This window comes from Capra hircus, chromosome 24, assembly GCF_001704415.2.
Source record: "Capra hircus breed San Clemente chromosome 24, ASM170441v1, whole genome shotgun sequence".
NCBI lineage: Eukaryota > Metazoa > Chordata > Mammalia > Artiodactyla > Bovidae > Capra > Capra hircus.
This window is the reverse complement of record NC_030831.1, coordinates 57,090,285-57,111,766: the sequence shown is the minus strand read 5'-3', so window position 1 is coordinate 57,111,766 and position 21,482 is coordinate 57,090,285. Positions and strand designations below refer to the sequence as shown.

Here is a 21,482-nt window from a genome sequence, read left to right as displayed (position 1 = left end):
AGGCAACAATAAGGGCGTGGGTTGCCATTTCCTTCTCCAGGGGATTTTCCCGACCCAGGGTCAAGCCTGCGTCTCCTACATTGGCAGGGGGGTTCTTTACCACTAACCCCCCAGGAAAGCCCTAACATGTCTTACTTTGTATTAAATTTCCGTTGCTTGGTTCAGTCTGTATATTAATTAAAACCAGAAAATCTTTCATAGGTGAGTACTTATGTGAATCATATCTCTTTTAAAAGGTTTTATTGAATGTGAGGAACCGAATAACCGACTAGATAAGTTTACAGGAACACTATTTTGGAAAAACACAAGTTTTCCTTTGGATGCTGATAAAATTTTATTACGTGGTTGTGTCATCAGGAACACCGATTTCTGCCATGGATTGGTCATTTTTGCAGGTACTTTTGAAGTCTCTTGGGAAATTGATCTGTAGTCTCATTAAAGATGTAAATGAGGAAACTGATTGTCCTTTCTCTATTGAAACCCAAGAGAGTTATTTTATTGACATGCTAGTGAATTGATTTTCCCAATTGTTGATCAGATTGAAATTTCCATTTCTAGGTGCTGACTCTAAAATAATGAAGAATAGTGGGAAAACCAGATTTAAAAGAACTAAAATTGATTACTTGATGAACTACATGGTTTATACGGTATTTATTTTCTGTTTTGGTAGATTGCTATCTTTTGCTCTAGTTTTCTTGTCTGTTTTTCTGATGCAAAGAAATTTTACCTCTGTGGGCCAAGTAGAAAAATTCACAAGGCGGGGGAGAAGAGATTCCCTTACCTTTTCTCAGAAATGCCACATCTCCAATAGGAGACTCTCTCTGGGAATGTGAATCCCAGTTGTAGGGTACCCTGAGTTGATACCTGAGTGATCACCCTATAGAGTCATCAGTTGGGAAACTAGGGAGTCTTAGATAAGTTCCTAGGACTACGCCCCTGAAGCCAGTGTAAGATTGATTTTACTGCTGTTAATTTCCCACAGGGATAGCTCTCTTAAAAGCAAACCTTTATCCCCCAAAATATACTGTGTAAGTCCAAATATAAGGCAAGTTTATGTGTAAGGTGAGTCAAAGATCTATCTCCAAGACCACTCCCAGTATTGATGATTCATGAGGAAGACTTGAATTCAGCCTATAATTATTCTCATAGTTAGGACTTACTATGATAAGTATTGCTTATTACAAAGCAAGATAGCAAAGGAGGAGGGTTCATGGGGCAAAGTGCAGAGAAAACCAGGGATGAGCTTCCAAGAGTCCTCTCCCAGTGGGGTCACTCACAGCAGACTCACTGAATCCTCCCAGTGACAGTCTGTGTCAGCCCACGTGAAATGTTGGCTCTCCAGGAAAGTTCATGAGAGACGCATTGCCTGGGTTTTATTGGGGTCTGGCCATGTAGGCACTGTCTGCCTGATGTGTACCAAAATTCCGGACTCCCTAAAGGAATCTGGGTAGTCAGTATAAACCATATTGTTTTACACAAACAGCTGGGCACAATGAGTCATTCTTATCAGAGAATAAGAAATAAGGAACCAGGAAGCCCTTCCAAAATCTGTTTCCTGTTGCCAGCCAACGGCCCAGTGTGTAAACAGGCCTCTAAGGATGGCAGTCTTAAACCTGCTGTGTCCACTCTTCTGCACATAGAGTGGCCCTAAACATTAGGCAGTCCTGCAACTTGCCAGAAAGGGTTTTCTTTCAAGTATTTAGTTTTGATGCGTTTGCAAGAGAGGTGACATCCTTGTCCCTGTACTCCAGCATCTTATCTGATCCCGTTTAATTTGAACACAAAACATTTTAGGGACTTATAATACTTCCAATACTTTATATGGTCAAAAGCATATAATAGTAATGTGTTAATATAAGAAAAAATTCTTTTTTCCCTGCTCTCACATTTCATGAAATTTTCATTTGAGCTCTTCTGGCGCATCCTCCATGTCACTGTCTTGCTTATGGCTGGAGCCCTCTCAAGGAGTTTGTCTTCTCTCCTCTGTGCCAAGTTCTTTTGAAATACAGCACTTTTGGAATCTGTGTCCAGAAATTTAAATTTGCCTTGGAAATTTTCTTCCTCCTCACAAGTACCCAGTGTTTGCAGTTACCTTAAATACCCAGTTGACTGTTGACCTTTTTATTCATTCCTTAGGTATATACTCAGTTTTCACAATAGAATACTTACTGTATTGCTTCTTAAAGGATCTTAAATGTTAAGTGATCATTAAACCTTCAGGAATAATTACCCAAATTTGCATAAAATTTCCTTGCCTTATTTTTTTTTTTAAATCATTTCCATTGAACATTGTCTATAAGAATCCCAATTTTGCCTTCTTTGAAATTGTTCATGCTCAAGTAAGGTTATCTTCCCCAAACATGATGTTATTGCTCAAAGGAAAAGTTGTTGAGATAATGTTCCATATTATGAGAATGTTTAAGGATTTGAATATAAAACACCACCTTCTCTTCTGAAAGATAATTTTAGGAATAAAACCTTACCTTGTATATGGTAGGTAGGATAAATTAATCAACCACAGAAATGGATAGGCTTTCAAAGCATTCTTTCTGTTTATTTATTTACCTTTTGGCCTTGCCACACGGGGCATATGGGAGCTTAGTTCCCTGAGCAGGGGTCGAACTGAATTATCATACACATGTAAAGTATTGAGTAAAGTAAATTAGAGTCTGCACAATGCATGGGACTGGAAATGTGTCCTTAGCGTTAAGCCTAACTACCGTGTGTCTTTCAGATCTTTGTTGTTCTCATCTTGCTTTCTGCGGGTCTTGCCATCGGCCATGCTTACTGGGAAGCTCAAGTTGGCAATTTTTCCTGGTACCTCTATGATGGAGAAGACTCTACACCCTCCTACCGTGGATTTCTAAATTTCTGGGGCTACATCATTGTTCTCAACACCCTGGTGCCCATCTCTCTCTATGTCAGGTAAGGCTGACTTCTCTTTGGCCTTCTGCTTTAAGAGAAGAATTTGGTACACCTTGCCAATTCAGCACCTTCAATTTTGGCAATACTTGTTTTAAAGGTCGTAAGGAACAAATAAGAAAAGAGCTCTCACTTCAGAATTGAGGGTGATCTGGGCAGAAGAAATTCACACTGCATGTCTGCTCCATGCTAGGCACAGCATCTTATATCTTGACCTCTTGACAGATAAAGCTACTGGAGTTCAGAGGTCAAGTGCCACTCCTGCAGTCACTTTCTTGGCAGGATTCCTTCTGACTGGGCTCCAAAGCTCAAGCTCATGCATCAGAAAGAGCTGGATGAAGATTTAGATGTCATGGAATAACTTAGTTGTTCTCCATTTCAGGACCCATCCTAACCTCTTTTCTGTATCTTCTGTATCACTACCTGATATATCTCCAGCTTGTAAAACTCACTGGGCTTCCTGAACGCTGCCTCCCACATTTCACCTCTCAAAATGTTCTCTTTCTCATCTCAACCCCAACTGTGATAAAAGAGTAATAAAAGAGGGTCCTATGTCTGATAGATGGTCATCACCTTGTTTTCTGATACTTTCTCCTTTTTTGCTTTCTTAATATCAAGTTTCACTGTCTCTGGTTAGGTGAACTTTAAACCACTGGGAGAAAAATTGTGCCTTGAAATATCCCCCGCAGCCAGAGTCTGCTCTTGGTTCCCATAAGTAATAGCCCAGAGGCATATAAGACTGCACGCACACCTGTAATTAGAAGTGTTTGTTTTATTTTGATTTTATTACACGTACATTTGTTTTAGTGTTAATTTTATTAGCTGTAGTTACTATCGCTCTTTTCATGTGAAGGAAAGCCCTGGGGAGCCATGTGTTTGCAGTTACTTTGAAAAAAAACTGAGACGATCTTACCTTTGTTAGGGGGACTACTATACAGACTGTTTTGTCTGAATTTGTACATATGTATTAGGGCCTCTCTGGTGGCTCAGACGGTGAAGAATCTGCCTGCAGCGCAGGAGACCTGGTTTCAATCCCTGGGTCGAGAAGATCCCCTGGAGAAGGGAAAGGCAACCCACTCCAGTGTTCTTTAATGTAAAAGTGTTAGTTGCTCAGTCCTGTCTGACTCTGTGACCCCATGGACTGTACCCCACCAGGCTCCTCTGTCCATGGAATTCTCTAGACAAGAATACTGGAGTGAGTTGCCATTCCCTTCTCCAGGGGATCTTCCCAACCCAGGGATCGAACCTGGGTCTCCCGCATTGCAGGCATATTCTTTACCATCTGAGCCACCAGGGAAGCCCCCAGTATTGTTGCCTGGAGAATTCCATGATCAGAGGAGCCTGGCAGGCCATGGGGCCACAAAAAGTTGAACATGACTGAGCGACTGACACTTTCACACATATATATTATACGTAAACCGTATATGGAGTTTTAGGTTTTAAAAAGTCATGTCATGTGATTAATATGATTTTTTGTTGGTTTGTTTCTCTTGGAAGCGAAGGTCCTTTTGAAGCATATGTCAGTCAGGTCATTTCAGATAGTATCTCTGTTCTGCTTTTAGCCCCACAGTAGCTTTCTGTCTCATTCAGAATAGACTGACCGCAGTCACACTGCGCCCACAGGCCCATGGGACCCGCTGCACTGCCCTGCATACCCAGTCATGACCTGCACCTCCACCCACTCCCCAGGCTCCTTCACCTCGAGCCTCCTTGAACGTCTCAGTGGTATCAGCACCTGCCCCAGGGCCTTTGCACTTGCTCTGACCGCTCCCTGGAATATCGTTTCCCTTCCATATCTACATGGTTGCTCTTTCATTTCCTTGAGAGCTCTGCTCAAAGCTCACCTTATACCCCTGGCTATTCCTGACCCTCTCTGTCTTCAGCATCACTTCCTCTGCCTGTTGGTCTCTGCCTCTCTTTACAGTGCTTTGATTTTCTACAGACAGTTCTCACCATCTAATATAGTATATGTTTACTTGAGGGCAGGGATTTTTGTCTCTTTTGTTTATTGACGTATCCCCCGTACCTAGGATGATGTCTGGTAATACTAGGCACTCATGAAGCATATAAGGGAGCAGAAAAGAAGGGAGTTATTTTTCCATCTGTTTAGTTCCATCCTTTATAGACATCCTTTGCCCACTGAATAGTGGCTGGATGTGTAAGCACCTTCCTTAAAACTGAGATGGATTTAATCAGTTATAGTTTTCAAGTAGGAATGATTCTTTTAGAGTACTGTATTTTGGACATTCTATAATCTTATAAGAATTTAGGAATATATAAAAAATGAGCTTCTCTGGTGGCTCAGATGGTAAAGAATCTGCCTGCAATTCAGGAGACCAAGGTTTGATCCCTGGGTTGGGAATATCCCCTGAAGACGGACATGGCAACCCACTCCAGTATTCTTGCCTGGAAAATTAGAGGAGCCTGGTGGGCTTCAGTCAATGGGGTCCCAAAGAGTCGGACACAACTGAGTGACTAACAGTTTCACTCACAAAATGGGTAAATGACAAGGACCAACTGTTTAGCACAGGAAACTATAGTCCATATCTTGTAATAACCTCTAATGGAAAAGAATCTGAAAAAGAATATATATATGTGCATGTTCCTCAAAAAATGTATATTGCTGAATCACTTTGCTATATACCAGAAACTAACACAGCAGTGGGTTATCTGCCAAAAGTCCTTTGTGCTACTCGAGAGCACACAGGGGTGCATAACCTAGTGGGCTCTCACTCCTTTTGCCTCCAATTGAGGGCAGAGTTGAACATACCTTTCCATCATCCCTGGGTGCGATGGGGACTGAGAGAAGAGAGCAGATGTTGTCTCATGTGCGGTGGGGGGGGGGGGGGTACCCCCCTGCAGTGTTAGTTACCGCGTCACCCCACACGTGCTGTGTGTTCTGAACAGAGGTTTCCATGGCTAGATGTGCTCAGGAGTTTGTAGGAAACCACCTCGAGAGGACACTTTGACCTTGAAGCTGGAGAAAGATGTGTTTGGTCAGGAGAACCCAAAGGCTGGGCACGGGTCACTGCAGGGCTGGTCTCCCTGTAGATGAGTAGCTTGCTCCTATCGCAAAGCAAGGACAAAATCCACTGCCTGCCGCTCATATCTGAGAGCTCGATTGAAAGTAATCTTTTATCTTGCTAGTGTGGAGGTGATTCGTCTTGGCCAGAGTTACTTCATCAACTGGGACCTGCAGATGTACTATCCTGAGAAGGACACGCCCGCAAAGGCGAGAACCACCACACTGAATGAGCAGCTCGGGCAGATCCATTACATCTTCTCAGACAAGACAGGGACCCTCACGCAGAACATCATGACCTTTAAGAAGTGCTGCATCAACGGGCAAATTTACGGTGAGCAGAAGCTGTTACTCCATCTCTGGACGTGTGCGACCAGAGGCTGCCTCCCTGGAGTGGTCCCCTCCCAGTGCAAAGCTCTGGTGGTTATTCTGGTGATGTTTCTCAAGCAGCATCACTGGAGCATTGAGACCACACATGTGGGGAGGTGAGGAGTCAGAATTAGGTATATATTCCTCAAAAAGTTAGCTTGCCATGTGATCCAGCAAGTTTGCTCCTGGTTACACACCCCAAAGAACCAAAAGCAGGGACTTGAACAGGTATTTGTACATCCATGTCCGTGGTAGCATTATTCATAATAGGGAAGGTGTAGTAGTAACTGAAAGTGTCCATCAGTGGATGAATGGATAGGAAAATGTGACGTATACACACAGTGGAATATTATACAGTCTTGAAAAGGAAGGAGAATGTGACACACGGATGAACTCTGAGGTTATTATGCTACGTGAAATAAGCCAGACACAAAAGGAAACATACTGTATGATTCCATTTCTTCGAGGCGCTTGGAGAAGTCAAATTCAGAAAGCTAGAGAGTAGAATGGTGATTGCCAGGGTTTAAGGGAAGAAGGGAATGAGGAATTAGTGTTTAATGAAAACGGCATTTCCTTTCGATGAAGGAGCCATCGAGATGGATGGTGCTGAAGGCTGTACAGCAGTGTGATTGTACTTACTGCCACCGAACTGTCCATTTAAAAATAGTTGAGATGAAATTCCCTGGTGGTCCAGTGCTTAGGACTCCGTACTTCCACTGCTGGGGGCCTGGCCAGAAAACAAACAACGAAATAGTTGAGATGGTAGACTTTGTTTTTCATCGCAATTATATTTTAAAAATTGATTTCCATTCTAATATTCTGAAATGTGCTATATACTTATAAAAATAACAAGGCTAGTGCTGCATTCAAAGTGGATGCCCGTAACATTTAAATATTTAAAAACAATATAATTATTTTAAAAGCTATGAGAACATCATTAATTTCCCCTTGGAGGAAACGTTTTGCTGTGAGCTGCTGATTCACAGAATGTCAGTGAGGAAGGCGGGATGCTGAGGGCTTGAGGAAGGGGCCCTGCTGACGGGCTCCCAGACGGGCTATGAGACCCATTGATTCAATTTGTTTTGTCCTGTTTGTTCCCAGGAGACCATCGAGATGCTTCTCAGAATAGTCATAGCAAAATCGAGGTGAGTCCTTTCACAGACGAAGTCGTTTGGGGTGTGTATGACTTTCCTGGGCTGTAACAAGCTCCCATAGAATAGGTGTCTCACAGCAATAGGAGTGTATTCCTGCGCAGCGCTGGAGGCCAGAAGTTCGACTGGAGCAGTTGGCAGGCGCACACTCCCTCTGGGATCTCTGGGGCGGAATCCGTCGTGGCCTCTTCCTGGGCTCTGGCGGTTGCCTGCAGTCCTGGGCCCTTGGCCAGCAGACGCATCACTCAGAAGTCTGCCTCTGTCGTCACACGGCTTTCCTTCTCCCTGTGTGTCTGTCCAGATTTCCTTCCGTTTATAAAGACACGAGTCGTTGGGTTGTGTGCATCTGTACGCTCAGTCATGTCTGACTCTTTGCAACTCTATGGACTGTAGCTCACCAGTCTCCTCTGTCCATGGGATTCTCCAAGTGAGAAGACTGTAGTGGGTTGCCATGCCCTCCTCCAGGAGATCTTCCTGACCCAGAGATCAAGCCCACATTTCTTGCATTTCCTGCACTGCAGGTGGACTCGTTACCATTGAGCCACCAGGCCAGTCCCTAGATTAGGGTCTCTCTAATTCATTTAACCTCATCTTTGTTTTTTGTTTTTTACATTGGGGTATAGTTGATTAATAATGTGTTAGTTTCAGGTGTACAGCAAAGTCATTCAGTTATTTAATATATACATATATCTATTCTTTTTCAAAATCTTTTCCCATTTAGGTTATTACAGAGAATTGAGTATAGTTCCTTGTGCTCAGTATAAACTTCCTCTTGATTACATCTACCAAGACCTTATTTCCAAAGAAGGTCCTATTCCCAGGTCCCAGGGGTTAGGACTGCAACATATCTTTTATTTGGGGGGGACGCAATTTGATTCACACCAGGCTATGTTAAAACAGATATGAGCCTCTGGACACTTCAGAACATATTAAAATCCTAAGGGGATGTTTGCATGAAGACACAGCTTCCGAGAAAATTCCTGTCATTTGTGAAGCCCGAGTCGTCTGTTTTACACGCCCATTTTCCCTTCTCCGTTTCTTTCAGCCGGTGGATTTTAGCTGGAATACGTTCGCCGATGGGAAGCTCGCATTTTACGACCATTATCTCATCGAGCAGATCCAGTCGGGGAAGGAGCCAGAGGTGCAGCAGTTCTTCTTCCTGCTGGCGGTGTGTCACACCGTCATGGTGGACAGGCTCGACGGTGAGTGTGGCTGTCGCATCTCGGACACCAGAGACCAGGTTTTTTTTGTTTTTAGTTGACAGTGAACTCGTGCTTGGGACTCGAATGCATATGAAGAGTTGCGTGAACTAGAGGCGTTTCAGTTAGGTTTCATCACTGACACGTCTTCGTCTTATACCCCAGAGATGTACCCGGCTTACGTGGCATCCTCCAGGGAGACTTGCCCTCTAGATCCTGGGTTCTGTTTCCTATGGGTAGGTCTTTGCCATAGATATCTTGCAGAAGGCTTTTCGGATGTAAGGCTTCTTCTTCCTAGCAAGTGTCATTTTGGTCTGTTTACCCAGAAGCCAGCGGATGAAACAACTAGACCAGATCACCGACTCCTTTCTCCCTGCACCTGGAGAAAAGGACGAATGGATAGCAGTTCAGCTGTCGTCAAGTCCTTCCCAGAACCCAGATACCTCCAAATTAAATGACTTCTGAAAATTAAGTGAATTCTGAAAAGCAGAATTCTTTTTTGTGTTTGTTAATTTTTAAAGAAAATTATAGTTGGTTTATACTGTTGTGTTAATTTCTGCTGTATAGCAAAGTGATTCAGTTACACAGGTATATACATTTTTATGTTTCGTAGTGTTTTCCATTATGGTTTATCATAGGATATTGAATATAGTTCCTGGTGCTATGCAATCAGACCTTGTTGTGTATCCATCCTGTAGAATAGTTTGTACCTGCTGACCCCAAACCCCAATCCATCCTCCCCCACACTCCCTCTCCCTTGGCAATCTCTCTGAGATTGCTCCTGCTTCCTGGATAAGTCCGTGTTGTACTTTCGATCCCGCATGTGAGTGATACCACATGGTATTTGTCTTTCTCTTTCTGACTTACTTCACTTAGTATGATAACCTCCAGGTTCACCCATGTTGCTGTAAATGGCGGACGTTTATGTTGTTGCCATGTCTGCAGAATTCTTAAACGCAGCTTGTGCCAGCTTTGTTACCGCAAGATGGTCCAGTATCAATGAAAGCTAGGTATCTTATCACCTATTCACACAATGATATATTACATAAATACATATGTGCATTCTGGAAAGAGCCAAAAGTGCCCCTTTGTTATGTGCATTCTCCACTTTGGGGCTTCCCTGGTGGCTCAGGTGGTAAAAAAGCTGCCTGCAATGCGGGAGATCAGGATTTGACCCTTGAGTCAGGAAGATCTCCCGATGGAGAGAATGGCAACCCACTCTGGTATTCTTCCCTGGAGAATTCCACAGACAGAGGAGCCTGGTAGGCTACAGTCTGCTGCTGCTGCTCCTAAGTCACTTCAGTCGTGTCCGACTCTGTGTGACCACATAGATGGCAGCCCACCAGGCTCCGCCGTCCCTGGGATTCTCCAGGCAAGAACACTGGAGTAGGTTGCCATTTCCTTCTCCAATGCAGGAAAGTGGAAAGTGAAAGTGAAGCCACTCAGTTGTGTCCGACTCTTTGCGACCCCATGGACTGCAGCCTACCAAGCTCCTTGTCCATGGAGTTTTCCAGGCAAGAGTACTGGAGTAGGGTGCCATTGCCTTCTCCAAGGCTACAGTCTATGGGGTCATAAAGAGTCAAATCCAATTGAGTGACTATCACTTACTTATTCTCCACTTTAATCAACCCAGCATAGGAACGGATGTCCTTTCTTGTTTTCTGATTCTGGGGTTTCATATGTAGATGATGAAATCTTCAGAGGAGACATAAAAAACTAAATGTATAGAAGCTATGTGTATCTTGCAGCAAGTTTCAAAGACACTCATTCTCCAAGGATGAATCTAATTGTGCAATAAAGCTGAGATAACAGCAGAATTCAGGTTGGGTAGATACATGGAAGGGGCTATTAACAGGCCAAACCAGGGAGATAGAAAAAGGTAAGATCAGGTCACGAATAACTGAAGCAGAGGTCAAAATCTGTTTGACTAGCTAAGCACATTTTACTCGTATGATAAGAATCAAGTGTGATATTTTTAAGCAACTGGGTTCTCTTAGTTTTTGGCTCATTTGTAAGTTTATTCTACTCTTTTTTTTTTTTTTTTTTGGAGTGTGTGGTGGTATTATTTTGAAAGTTAACCTGCCAACTTAAGCAAGTGTGTATACATCTGCGGTCTGCATTTCCTTCTTTCTCCACTGGGATTTCACGGGAAGAGTCCTGGGCTCTGTGCTGGAGGTGGGCGGTCCCCGTCTGGGTTCTTGCCATAACGCACAAGGCAGCCCAGCGTTTTCTGCTGGGCAGTGGTTTCCTGCATGTCACGGGAGGAGGGCTGGAGTTCAACGTCCTTTCCAGCCTGATAATGTGCTGCTCTTTGTCCCACTGTCCACCGAGGCAGAATTGTACACCCCGAGGCATCTTGCCCCATGCAGCGCATCACAGGCAAATTGCTCTGGACGCTGAAAGTGGAGGCGAGTTGGATTTCTAAGCACAGGAAGTAAAGGAGAGTCTGATTTTGTCTTCGACCAATAAAAGCACCTTGAAAGGGTCCATGGGAAGGGACCTTGGGGATAACAACTCCCAGTGTTACAGCTGAGAAATTCAGCCCCGGAAAGCACCCAGTACCTCCTTGAGCTTGGACGACAGGTTAAAGCTCATTTTAGCCGAGTCCTCTCGCTCTGCCGTGCTGGTGCACCTTTGCTCTTTCGCTCTCAGTTTCCCGCTTTTGCAATAGTGGAGACTGGCTCTTCGGTCATTATGCATAATATGAGCAACGAGGGGAGGCTCAGCAGACAGGGGGTGTGGCCCATGTGTTGAGCATATGTAGGAGGGCATATGGCGGCTGAGTGTGGAGCAGCTATGTTGGTTTTCTGTGGCTCTACACTAGATGCCCACAACACAGTGGCTTGGATCATCCACTCCTTCGCCCACAGCTCTTTAGATGAGATGTCTGCACAGGGCATGATGGGGTTCTGTGCCAAGGACCTCCCTAAAATCCAGGTCCGGCCCCTCAGCATCCTCTTCCAAGTTGAGAGCAGGATCCACTGCTCTGGGGTTGCAGGACTGAGGTCTCCATTTCCTCGCTGGCTGTCAGCTGGGGCTGCTGTCTGCTCCCACAGGCCTCTCTCTCTTTCCTTGCCTCGTGGTTTCCCCTGTCTTCAAAACCAGCCACCGAGAATCTCCCTCCCATCCACACCTTTCATGCTTCAGTCTCTCTCTGCCTGGGAAGAAGCCAGTCCCTTTGGAGGATTCGGGCTTCCCTGGTGGCTCAGCTGATAAAGAATCCACTGGCAATGTGGGAGACCCCTGGGTTGGGAAGATGCCCTGGAGAAGGGAAGAACTACCCACTCCAGTATTCTGGCCTGGAGAATGGGGGCTCTGTGGACTATAGTCCATGGGATCTCAAAGAGTCAGACATGACTGAGCAACTTGCACTTCACTGTGAAATTAAGACACTTGCTCCTTGGAAGAAAAGCTATGACCAACCTAGACAGCATATTAAAAACCAGAGCCATTACTTTGCCAACAAAGGTCCCTCTAGTCAAAGCTATGATTTTTCCAGTAATCATGTATGGATGCGAGAGTTGGACTGTGAAGAAAGCTGAGCACTGAAAAATTGATGCTTTTGAACTGTGGTGTTGGAGAAGACTCTTGAGAGTCCCTTGGACTGCAAAGAGATCCAACCAGTCCATCCTGAAGGAGATCAGTCCTAGGTGTTTATTGGAAGGACTGATGCTGAAGCTGAAACTTCAGTACTTTGGCCACCTGATGTGAAGAGTTGACTCACTGGAAAAGACCCTGAGGCTGGGAAAGATTGAAGGGGGGAGGAGAAGGGGACGACAGGATGAGATGGCTGGATAGCATCACGGACTCAATGGACATGAGCTTGAGCAAGCTCTGGGAGTTGGTGATGGACAGGGAGGCCTAGCATGCTGCAGTCCATGGGGTCACAAAGAGTCGGACAGGACTGAGCACTGAAAGGAACTGAACTGACTGGACTTGAGACTAACCCAATTAGTTTAGGGACACTCAGATAATCTCCTTATCTTACAGTCAACAGATTTGGACCTTAATTATATCTGTAAAATCCCTTCCCAGCAGTACTGTGATTAGAGTTTGCTTGAATAACTGGGAGAAAGTGTGTGTACACAGGGGCGGGGTGGGGGCCATCATAGACTCCTGCCCTTGCAGAGGCTGAGAACAGAGTTTGAAAAGAAAGAAGAAAGAAAATGATGTCGCTCAGTCATGTCTGACTCTTTGCAACCCCATCGACTGTAGCCTGCCAGGCTCTTCCATCCATGGGATTTTCCAGGCGAGAATACTGGAGTGGGTTGCCATTTCCAGAGTTTGAAAGGCTTGGAGATATTGTCTTCACCTGAAGCCCTGAAGTATGGATGTGCCATGAGATTGTGATTAGAGAGATGAGTTTTAGAAGTTTGGAGCCAGGACACATCAGATCAGTAAGGAAACTTAGGACCTGGATTAGTGAGAGTCTTTAGGAAGGACAAGCAAGTTACAAATGAGGAGGATATTCAGTCTGAGAAGTAACTTGTTTTAAGACTTGTGACTAGAATTATCAGCCACAGAAAGCTATGGAATCAGGATAATAAGAGGTAAGGTTTGTTGTTTGAACATCTTTTTAATTTGAATCAGTTCCATGATCCACAAATTAGCTTGTACAAGAAAAGAAAGTCTCTGGTTGTGCCTCGGTGTGGGGTAAATAAAGAATTTTCTTACAGGAACGGTTTCAGGGGGTTAATTTTTAGTCCGGATTTCCTCCTGCAAACATCAAGTTGGAGTTTGGACCAGATCTCTGAAGTTTCTCCCATCTCTGTTAGTTGGCAGTCCTGTGATTCCATTACTAGGACAAAATGGAAGGGTTTTCTTTTAATGGTAAAAATATCAGTGTTTGCTCCAGATAGGATTGTCTTTGCTCATGGGAAATTTACCACCTTTTATCATTTTGTTCCTTTTTTTCTGTTGGAATAAGTTTGCCTTCAGTATGATGTAATATATCCCTGCCAGTGAAACCTGCTGATGGGAGGGGACTGATCTCACTGCTGCTTGTTTAGCTCTGGTTAAATATTTTACCGTCTGGCATGTGTGTGTGTTTGTAGAATGACTGGATTTAGCAAGTACATTTGTAACTTCTGGTGTGTGTCTTTCTGGGTGAACAAACAGATACCAGCCTCATCTTTAATTAGTATTTGGGAGTGATGAATATTGGCTTAGAGTGAACCATCTGAGTTTGTCTGTCAAGGGAGGAGAATGTGAGGATGGGGCATTTAGCTCTACCAATAGCCTGCTTCCCTGGTGGCTCAGACAGTAAAGAATCCGCCTGCAACGAAGGAGACCTGGGTTCAGTCCCTGGGTTGGGAAGATCCTCTGGAGAAGGAAATGGCAGCCTACTCCAGTAGAGAATGCCTGGACAATCTGCATGGACAGAGGAGCCTGGTGGGCTACAGTCCACAGGGTTGCCAAGAGTCAGACACGACTGAGCAATTAAGCACACAGCCTTTCACCCTGGAGCGTCCGCCCTCCCCTATGGACAAACGGTGTAAAGAGATGCCTGTCTGTGGGCTGCAGCCTGGTCAAACTGTGGTGGGCAATGAAATGCCTTTTCCTGTGAAAATTTGACCATAGACATACTTTTCATTCTACTTGGAGGTGGAAAAATGAAGAGCTGAAAAACACAAACTCTTGGATAGGGAGAGCTTTTAAAAAAAAAATTTTTTTTTTTACTGACATACAAAGATAAGCATATAGCTCAGTGAATTTTCACCAGCTGAATACTCCCTTGTCATGCACGCCCAGATTTTTACAAACACAACATCATACATCCCTTAGACGCCCTTCCCTGTTCCCTCTCTGTCATTGCCCCTCCAGAGGTGACTACTGTCCTGACTTTGAATAGTGCGGGTTAGCTTTGTCTGCGGGGGGTTCGTGTAGATGGAGTTACGTGGTTACGCGCTTGCGCTGTCTGGCTTCTTCACTCGGCATTGAGAGGTTTGCTTCTGTTGTGAAGCAAGTTTGCAAGTTGTGAAATAAATGTGGTTTCCCATTATTTAACTTTCAAAATCAAGATATTGAACAGATTGATACATTTTGAGATGTTTTTTAAATTAGGAGACTATTGCTAAGGTGAAGAAGGTTCTAGAGAGAAGATAACCTGGTACAATCCTTTTAGAGAGCAAGTGAGTAATGTATGTGACAACAGGCTTAAAAATTATCAGTGTTGTTTACCTCAGTGTTTTCATTACTAGGAAGCTATCCTTAGAAAACAGGAAACCTTTATGCACGTATAGAATCCTTATTACAGTGTTATTTTGGGGAGTAAAAATATTATGGAAAGGCGGTCACACATTACATTCCCAGATTACATTTCTGGGAATAGAATTTTTAAAGCTGTGATAACATGCTCAAAATACAGTGTTAAAATCATCAGGATGTAAATGTATACTTAGCATGCCAGAAACTATTAGAGAAACAAGCATTTCCATAAGGACAGAAAGAAATTATAAAAAGCTATCAATAGCGTTGTTCTTCCTCTGGATGGTGGGGTTAGGAGATTTTCTTTTTTCCCCTATTCTTGGCCAGATTTGTTTTTTTTTTAACTTCTAGTTTATATTACTGTTTATAATCAGAAATAAAAGTTTAAAAACTGTGACCGTTGGCACACTCCTTAAGAATCAGCGATGTGTTTTCTTGGGGGTGTTTTGGGCTTTGCAACAGAGTTGGCCCTCTGTGTCCATGAGGCAGGGTGCCAACTGTATCTACTGTAAGTCTGCCACTTTCTAGAGGGGACCAGAGCATCCATGGCATTCGTTATCTGCGGACAGTCCTGGAACCAATCCCCCATAGGTCTCAAGGGATCACTGGACACCCTCACCCCCCGTGTGAACCGCACTGGTGAACACTCGCTGGCCAATTCAGCTTTTCTGGTTTTCTCTCTTGCCTCTTCTGTTAGGTCAACTCAACTACCAGGCAGCCTCTCCTGACGAGGGTGCTCTCGTAAGCGCCGCCAGGAACTTCGGCTTTGTCTTCCTCGCCAGGACCCAGAATACGATCACCATCAGTGAGCTGGGCAAGGAGAGGACCTACCACGTTCTTGCCCTTTTAGACTTCAACAGTGACCGGAAGCGGATGTCTATAATTGGTAGGTCTCCCTCGGAGTATGTCTGTCAATCATTCGCTGAGATGGTGCCTATTGCACATTTTACTTAGCAACACCAGGATAAAACCGGCAATGAATGAGTCCCTTGACTCCTGGAGGACTTCTGCAGACTTGCTGAAACTAGTGTTTCCTCGCTTCATTCTACACAATGTCCATCATTCAAAGGGACAAACCACAGTAGATCTGAACCTTGCGTCACGTCTTCAGCGACGTGGGCTGTCAGCTATGAAACCTGGGTGGCAGCTCCGTGGCTGGGAGACCCCCAGCACGGGCTTTTCTATCGTGAGAGGCTCCACACATTTCTGCTGGGGCCGTGCGGGATGTCAGGGACAGGAAAACTGTAGCAGGAGAACAGCGAGGCTGTGCTTATGAATGAAGATTCTCCCTCCAGCTCAGGCACAACGTAACAGGAACCCAGGAAAAAGCAATGATCACTTCCTGATACTGAAATGTTTTCAGTTCATAGTGTGAAATCATTGCAAACTTACAGAAAACTTGCAAGAACGCTTTAAAGAACCCTGCAGTCTCTTCCGTGTCCAGTCGTCAGCATTGCTCACAAGTTCTTTGTCATTGTTATTTATAGGTTCTTGTTTTCTGAACCATTTGAGAGTCGATTAGGGGCATTGAGGTCTAATGTCCCTTTCCCCCAAATACTTAAGTAGGTATTTCTTAAGATCAAGAAACTTCACTTATTGTTATGTCCAATACGGTGATCAGAATCAGAAAACTCAGCATTGCAGTGTTATTATCTAATCTACAGAGTGCTTTCACATTTCACCAGGGGTTTTCTTTCTGATTCAGGACTCCACCCAAGATGCCACACTGCATTCAGTGATCATTACTCTGGTCTCCTTTATTCTACGAGAGTTCCACAACCTGATTTTGATCTTCTGCACATTGACATTTTTGAAAAGCACAGGGCTGTCACCTTGCGGAAAGTCCCTCAGTTTGGGCTTGTCTCGTGTTCCTTCATGACTCGATGTAGATGGTGCCCTGTCGGCAGGAAGGGTACCTAGACTGGTGCCGTGTCCTTCCCAGCACAGCATATCAGAAGGCACATGGTTGCAGGTCACATCAGCTTGGATCACTTGGTTAAGGGACGTCTGTAAGATTTTCCACCATGAGACTGACTTTTTAAATTGTATTTTTTAATTGGAGTATAAGCGGTTTACCATGTTGTGCTAGTTTCTGCTGTACAACAGTGTGACTCAGCCGTAATCATACACATTTCCCTCCTCTGGGCCTGCTGTCCCGCCCGTAGAGGGTGCGCAGAGCTGAGCCCCCTGTGCTGTGCAGCAGATTCCCACGAGCTGCTCATTGTACACGTGGCCATGTGTGTGCGCCCATGGTGCCCCTGTTTCCCCCTCCTCTCCCCCCCTCCCCTCCCCTCTCCTCCACTCCCCTCCCCCACCATGGCCACAAGCCCCTTCTGTTTTCAGGGCAGGAATAGAGATTGACTTTTTAACCAATATAAAGGTTTAGCTGCTTCCTGGTTTAGTCTCATCTTACTGATACTATTACTGAGTTAAATGATTATCTCATTTTTACTGAGTGCTTCCTGTGGGCCTAACACTGATCTGGGCTGTGATGATCATGCCTGGCGTCTACCTGAAGAGAACTTAAAATCTAGTTAGTGGTGAGACACGTAATGCAATTAACATACTTCAGAGATCAAAAAAGCCAAGAAAATGGTCATAAGGAGTCATGTTAATGGTCTGAGAATTAAAGGCAGTGAGTGTTGTGGATTTATAGATAAGAAAGATTTCTACTGGCTGGCATGGACAAAGAAGTCTATATGGAGAAAACCAACACACAGTAGGGAGCCAATAAATATTTGCTGAAAGAATAAGCAAGCATATGGAAAACTGAGCTGACTAAAGGAATCTTTTCATATTTATTTCACTCTTACATTCTATGTAGGCTTACCAATTGTTGAGAGCAACATTTTCTAGGTCCATTGCTTATTTTAAACTAATTGGAATGATTAGCACTGTAACCGTTCAGAAGATTAACTGTATAGTTTTCTTTTAAGAAATAAACATTAACTTGATTATTGGCTTTTCCTTCTCTCGCTGCTAGTAAGAACCCCAGAAGGCAATATCAGGCTTTACTGTAAGGGTGCAGACACTGTGATTTATGAACGGTTACATCAAACGAATCCTACGAAACAAGAAACGCAGGATGCCCTGGATGTAAGTCTCACTTCCACTCTTTATGCCATGGATTCCAAACTTCCTTTCTGGTACTGTCTCTGAAGCTGGAGTGAAAGCTTTGTGTGACCTGTTGACCCTTCTGTTGCTTTGGGGTAGTTGAGTGGAAAGAGCGCCCAAGCTGGAATATGGCAGGCTGCTTCTGATTCTGCCATAGAGGCTGACTTCCTAGGAAAGAGTTCAGTGCATCTAGGTTAGCAGGACCTGCAGGACTGACCCAGGAGAAAGGCTGGTCTTTTCTTCCAGGGGCCTTAAGCGAGTTACATAACCATCCTGTGCTCTCGTCTCAGTATCTGTGTGGCCTCCAAGAATTCCAGTGTCCTATGTACAGTGAAGTCGAGAGAACATTCCTATAGGATGGGACATGAGAAAACAGTCCACTGGATCATCGATGTCTTTGTTAGAGAATCAGTTTGGTCTTCATTACTTCAAACTCGCTATTTTAGGGGATGATGTGGTCGCAAGAAAGTCAGACACGGGTGAGCAAATAAGCACGCACACGTGCTTGGTTCAGGGATACCGCTGTTTTTCAGAATGCTTCTGGAAATCTGAGAATTGTATCCCCACCCTCATATTGTTTTGCGTTTATATAATGATGGCAGTGAAGCTTGGAGGGTGAATCATTAATTGCCTGTATGAACAATCCCCGGTCCCATCACTTTATGGCAAATAGATGGGGAAACAGGGAAAACAGTGGCTGACTTTATTTTTCTGGGCTCCAAAATCACTGCAGATGGTGATTGCAGACATGAAATTAAAAGACACTTACTCCTTGGATGGAAAGTTATGACCAACCTAGACAGCATATTAAAAAGCAGAGACATTACTTTGTCAGCAAAGGTCCATCTAGTCAAGGCTTTGGTTTTTCCAGTGGTCATGTATGGATGTGAGAGTTGGACTATAAAGAAAGCTGAGCGCCAAAGAATTAATGCTTTTGAACTGTGGTGTTGGAGAAGACTCTTGAGAGTCCCTTGGACTGCAAGGAGATTCAACCAGTCCATCCTAAAGGAGATCAGTCCTGGGTGTTCATTGGAAGGACTGATGTTGAAGCTGAAACTCCAATACTTTGGCCACCTGATGCAGAGAGCTGACTCATTTGAAAAGACCCTGATGCTGAGAAAGATTGAGGGCAGGAGGAGAAGGGGATGACAGAGGATGAGATGGCTGGATGGCATTACCGACACAATGGACATGGGTTTGGGTGAACTCTGGGAGTTGGTAATGGACAGGGAGGCCTGGCTTGCTGCAGTTCATGGGGTCGCAAAGAGTCGGACACGACTGAGTAACTGAACTGAACTATCCCTGCATGGGGATAGTTCATACGTGGAGGGTTGGTGCAAGGGAAAGCAACTTGCGGTCCCCAGCACTTAGTCGGTGCTCAATAAAGGGGTCTTTTTTCCCTCCACTTGAAGGGTCTGAGTTTTGGGGCCAAAGATCCTTCAGAAAAAGTCCGATGAATATGTTGTTTACTAGGTGGGGTCACATTCTAAGGTTATATGTGTGTTGCTGAAGCAGTTACAGTGGGTAATTCCTCATGAGAATTTGAACGAGGGTGGTCTAATCAAATACATGCAGAACTTGCCAAAGAGTCTGAAAGCAAGCCATCACTTGGGTGAACCCGTTCTGCTATTTTGACTAGACAAGATGTGATTGTGAAGTAATGGAACATTTTTACTGGTTCACATTTAAGCTATTTTAAAGTGGCTTAAATCTGTTTGCCATGATTAAACTTTAGACTCTTTTTCATGAAAATGTTTTATCTCAGCTTTAACCATGGTTCGTGTCATTCAGAATTGGTTTGAGGGACTAATGCTCGGTTGAGAGTTCATAGTCTCTGAACTTGTAACTGTTTGTGCGAACAAGTTGTAAAGTTGTCAGGTCTGGTTTATAAAACCTTTATACCACAAGGCACCATCCTTGGTCTCTTATTTTCTTAGTTGTTAAGGGTTTTTTGTTCATTCTCATGACTTGATTTACAAGAGTTATACTATTCCCTTTAATTAGGGAACTACAAATAAACAGTCCTAAGATTTTGAGAATTCTTAGGAAAACAAAGTATTAACATTTGTTTACTCTCCTCTATGGAATGTATGTGTACAGAATCATTTCACAGTCTCTTTTTAAATTATCTTATTGTATTACTGCAAAATGAGATTTCAAATTTACATAAAAATAACTGTTCTTTGGGTGGTTGGATTGTCTTTTAAATTAAACAGATCTTTGCCAGTGAGACTCTTAGAACACTGTGCCTTTGCTATAAGGAAATTGAAGAAAAAGAATTTGAAGAATGGAATAAAAAATTTATGGCTGCCAGTATAGCCTCAACCAACCGGGATGAAGCTCTGGATAAAGTATATGAGGAAATTGAAAAAGATTTAATTGTGAGTTTAACCTTTGTAACTTTCCCCTTGATATTCTGAACAGAATTGGAGATCTTATTAAGTTTTATTACATTTTTAATCTTACTGTTAAAATACAATTCAAAGTACAGTATTTGAAACTGGTACAGTGGAACTCAGTCATTTGAATTTTTTTCAGCAAGCAAAATAGCAGTTGCCATTATGAGAAAACAAAAGACAGAAAACACTATGAGATTCTGATTCTATTATTTTTATATAACTTATTAAAATTCATTTTCTATAATAATAAGCCAGCATATACTTATTACACTATGAGAATTACTGAGATGATTTATGTTGTGCAAAATCTTGAAATAAGAAAAATACACCATTTGTAGAGACTTTCCAAAGTTTAATACTTGTTGCTTGTAGAGTTTTGATGAAAAGGAAATGTTCAACAGATAGTAAGCATTTACTTTTAGCAAAAGAAATTGGTTTGTATCCATGTAAAGTAGTATATACACGACAAAATTATATATTTTTAATGTCCTTGATTGGTACTTACATTTTTGTCTTGGTGAATTACTGTAAGGAAAAAGACTTTGGCTGCTTGGTTTTTGGTGAATGTGGAACACAGCAGCCTTGCCAGTTAATGCTGGCCGCTGGCCCCTGTAGCGCAGCAGCTGGGGTGTATTTAGCTCATCTGCTTTTTACAGGTTGGCCGACTGCAAATACAGAACATTTTTGGCTTATTTGCTAATTCCTTTCTGTGAATGTTCATTCCAGCTATTAGGGGCAACAGCTATTGAAGACAAGCTACAAGATGGAGTCCCAGAAACCATTTCAAAGCTTTCAAAAGCTGACATTAAGATCTGGGTGCTCACTGGAGACAAAAAGGGTAAGTCAGTTTGCAGGGAAGCCTGTTAATTCACAAATATCCATAGCTCCTATCTCCCCTGCTCAAGGTCCTTCTCAGACTTCGCATCCTGCCCAAGCACCATCTGTTTCTCTGGGGCGGAGATGCTTTCCCTAAGAAATCCTTCTGTGTTGCCCCAGCCCGCCCTGGCCGCCTCCTTCCCGAAACTCCCTCGGCGGCAGAGTCTCTTCCTCGTAACCGAGCTCCTGCTCGTGTCCTGCTGGCTGTCTTCAGCCTTCTCTC

At 43.7% G+C, this 21,482-nt stretch overlaps 1 protein-coding gene across 1 annotated transcript in view; it reads left to right on the top strand.

Annotated features, from left to right (window-relative positions):
* Positions 1-21,482, top strand: part of ATP8B1 (ATPase phospholipid transporting 8B1) — a 110,649-nt gene that overhangs the window by 72,964 nt on the left and 16,203 nt on the right. The window contains exons 10-19 of the mRNA XM_018039455.1: positions 237-395; positions 559-647; positions 2,735-2,925; positions 6,070-6,278; positions 7,415-7,458; positions 8,510-8,666; positions 15,568-15,756; positions 17,854-17,966; positions 20,201-20,365; positions 21,110-21,221. Coding sequence (XP_017894944.1) covers positions 237-395; positions 559-647; positions 2,735-2,925; positions 6,070-6,278; positions 7,415-7,458; positions 8,510-8,666; positions 15,568-15,756; positions 17,854-17,966; positions 20,201-20,365; positions 21,110-21,221 — 1,428 coding nt within the window. The remainder of the gene's footprint in view (positions 1-236; positions 396-558; positions 648-2,734; positions 2,926-6,069; positions 6,279-7,414; positions 7,459-8,509; positions 8,667-15,567; positions 15,757-17,853; positions 17,967-20,200; positions 20,366-21,109; positions 21,222-21,482) is intronic.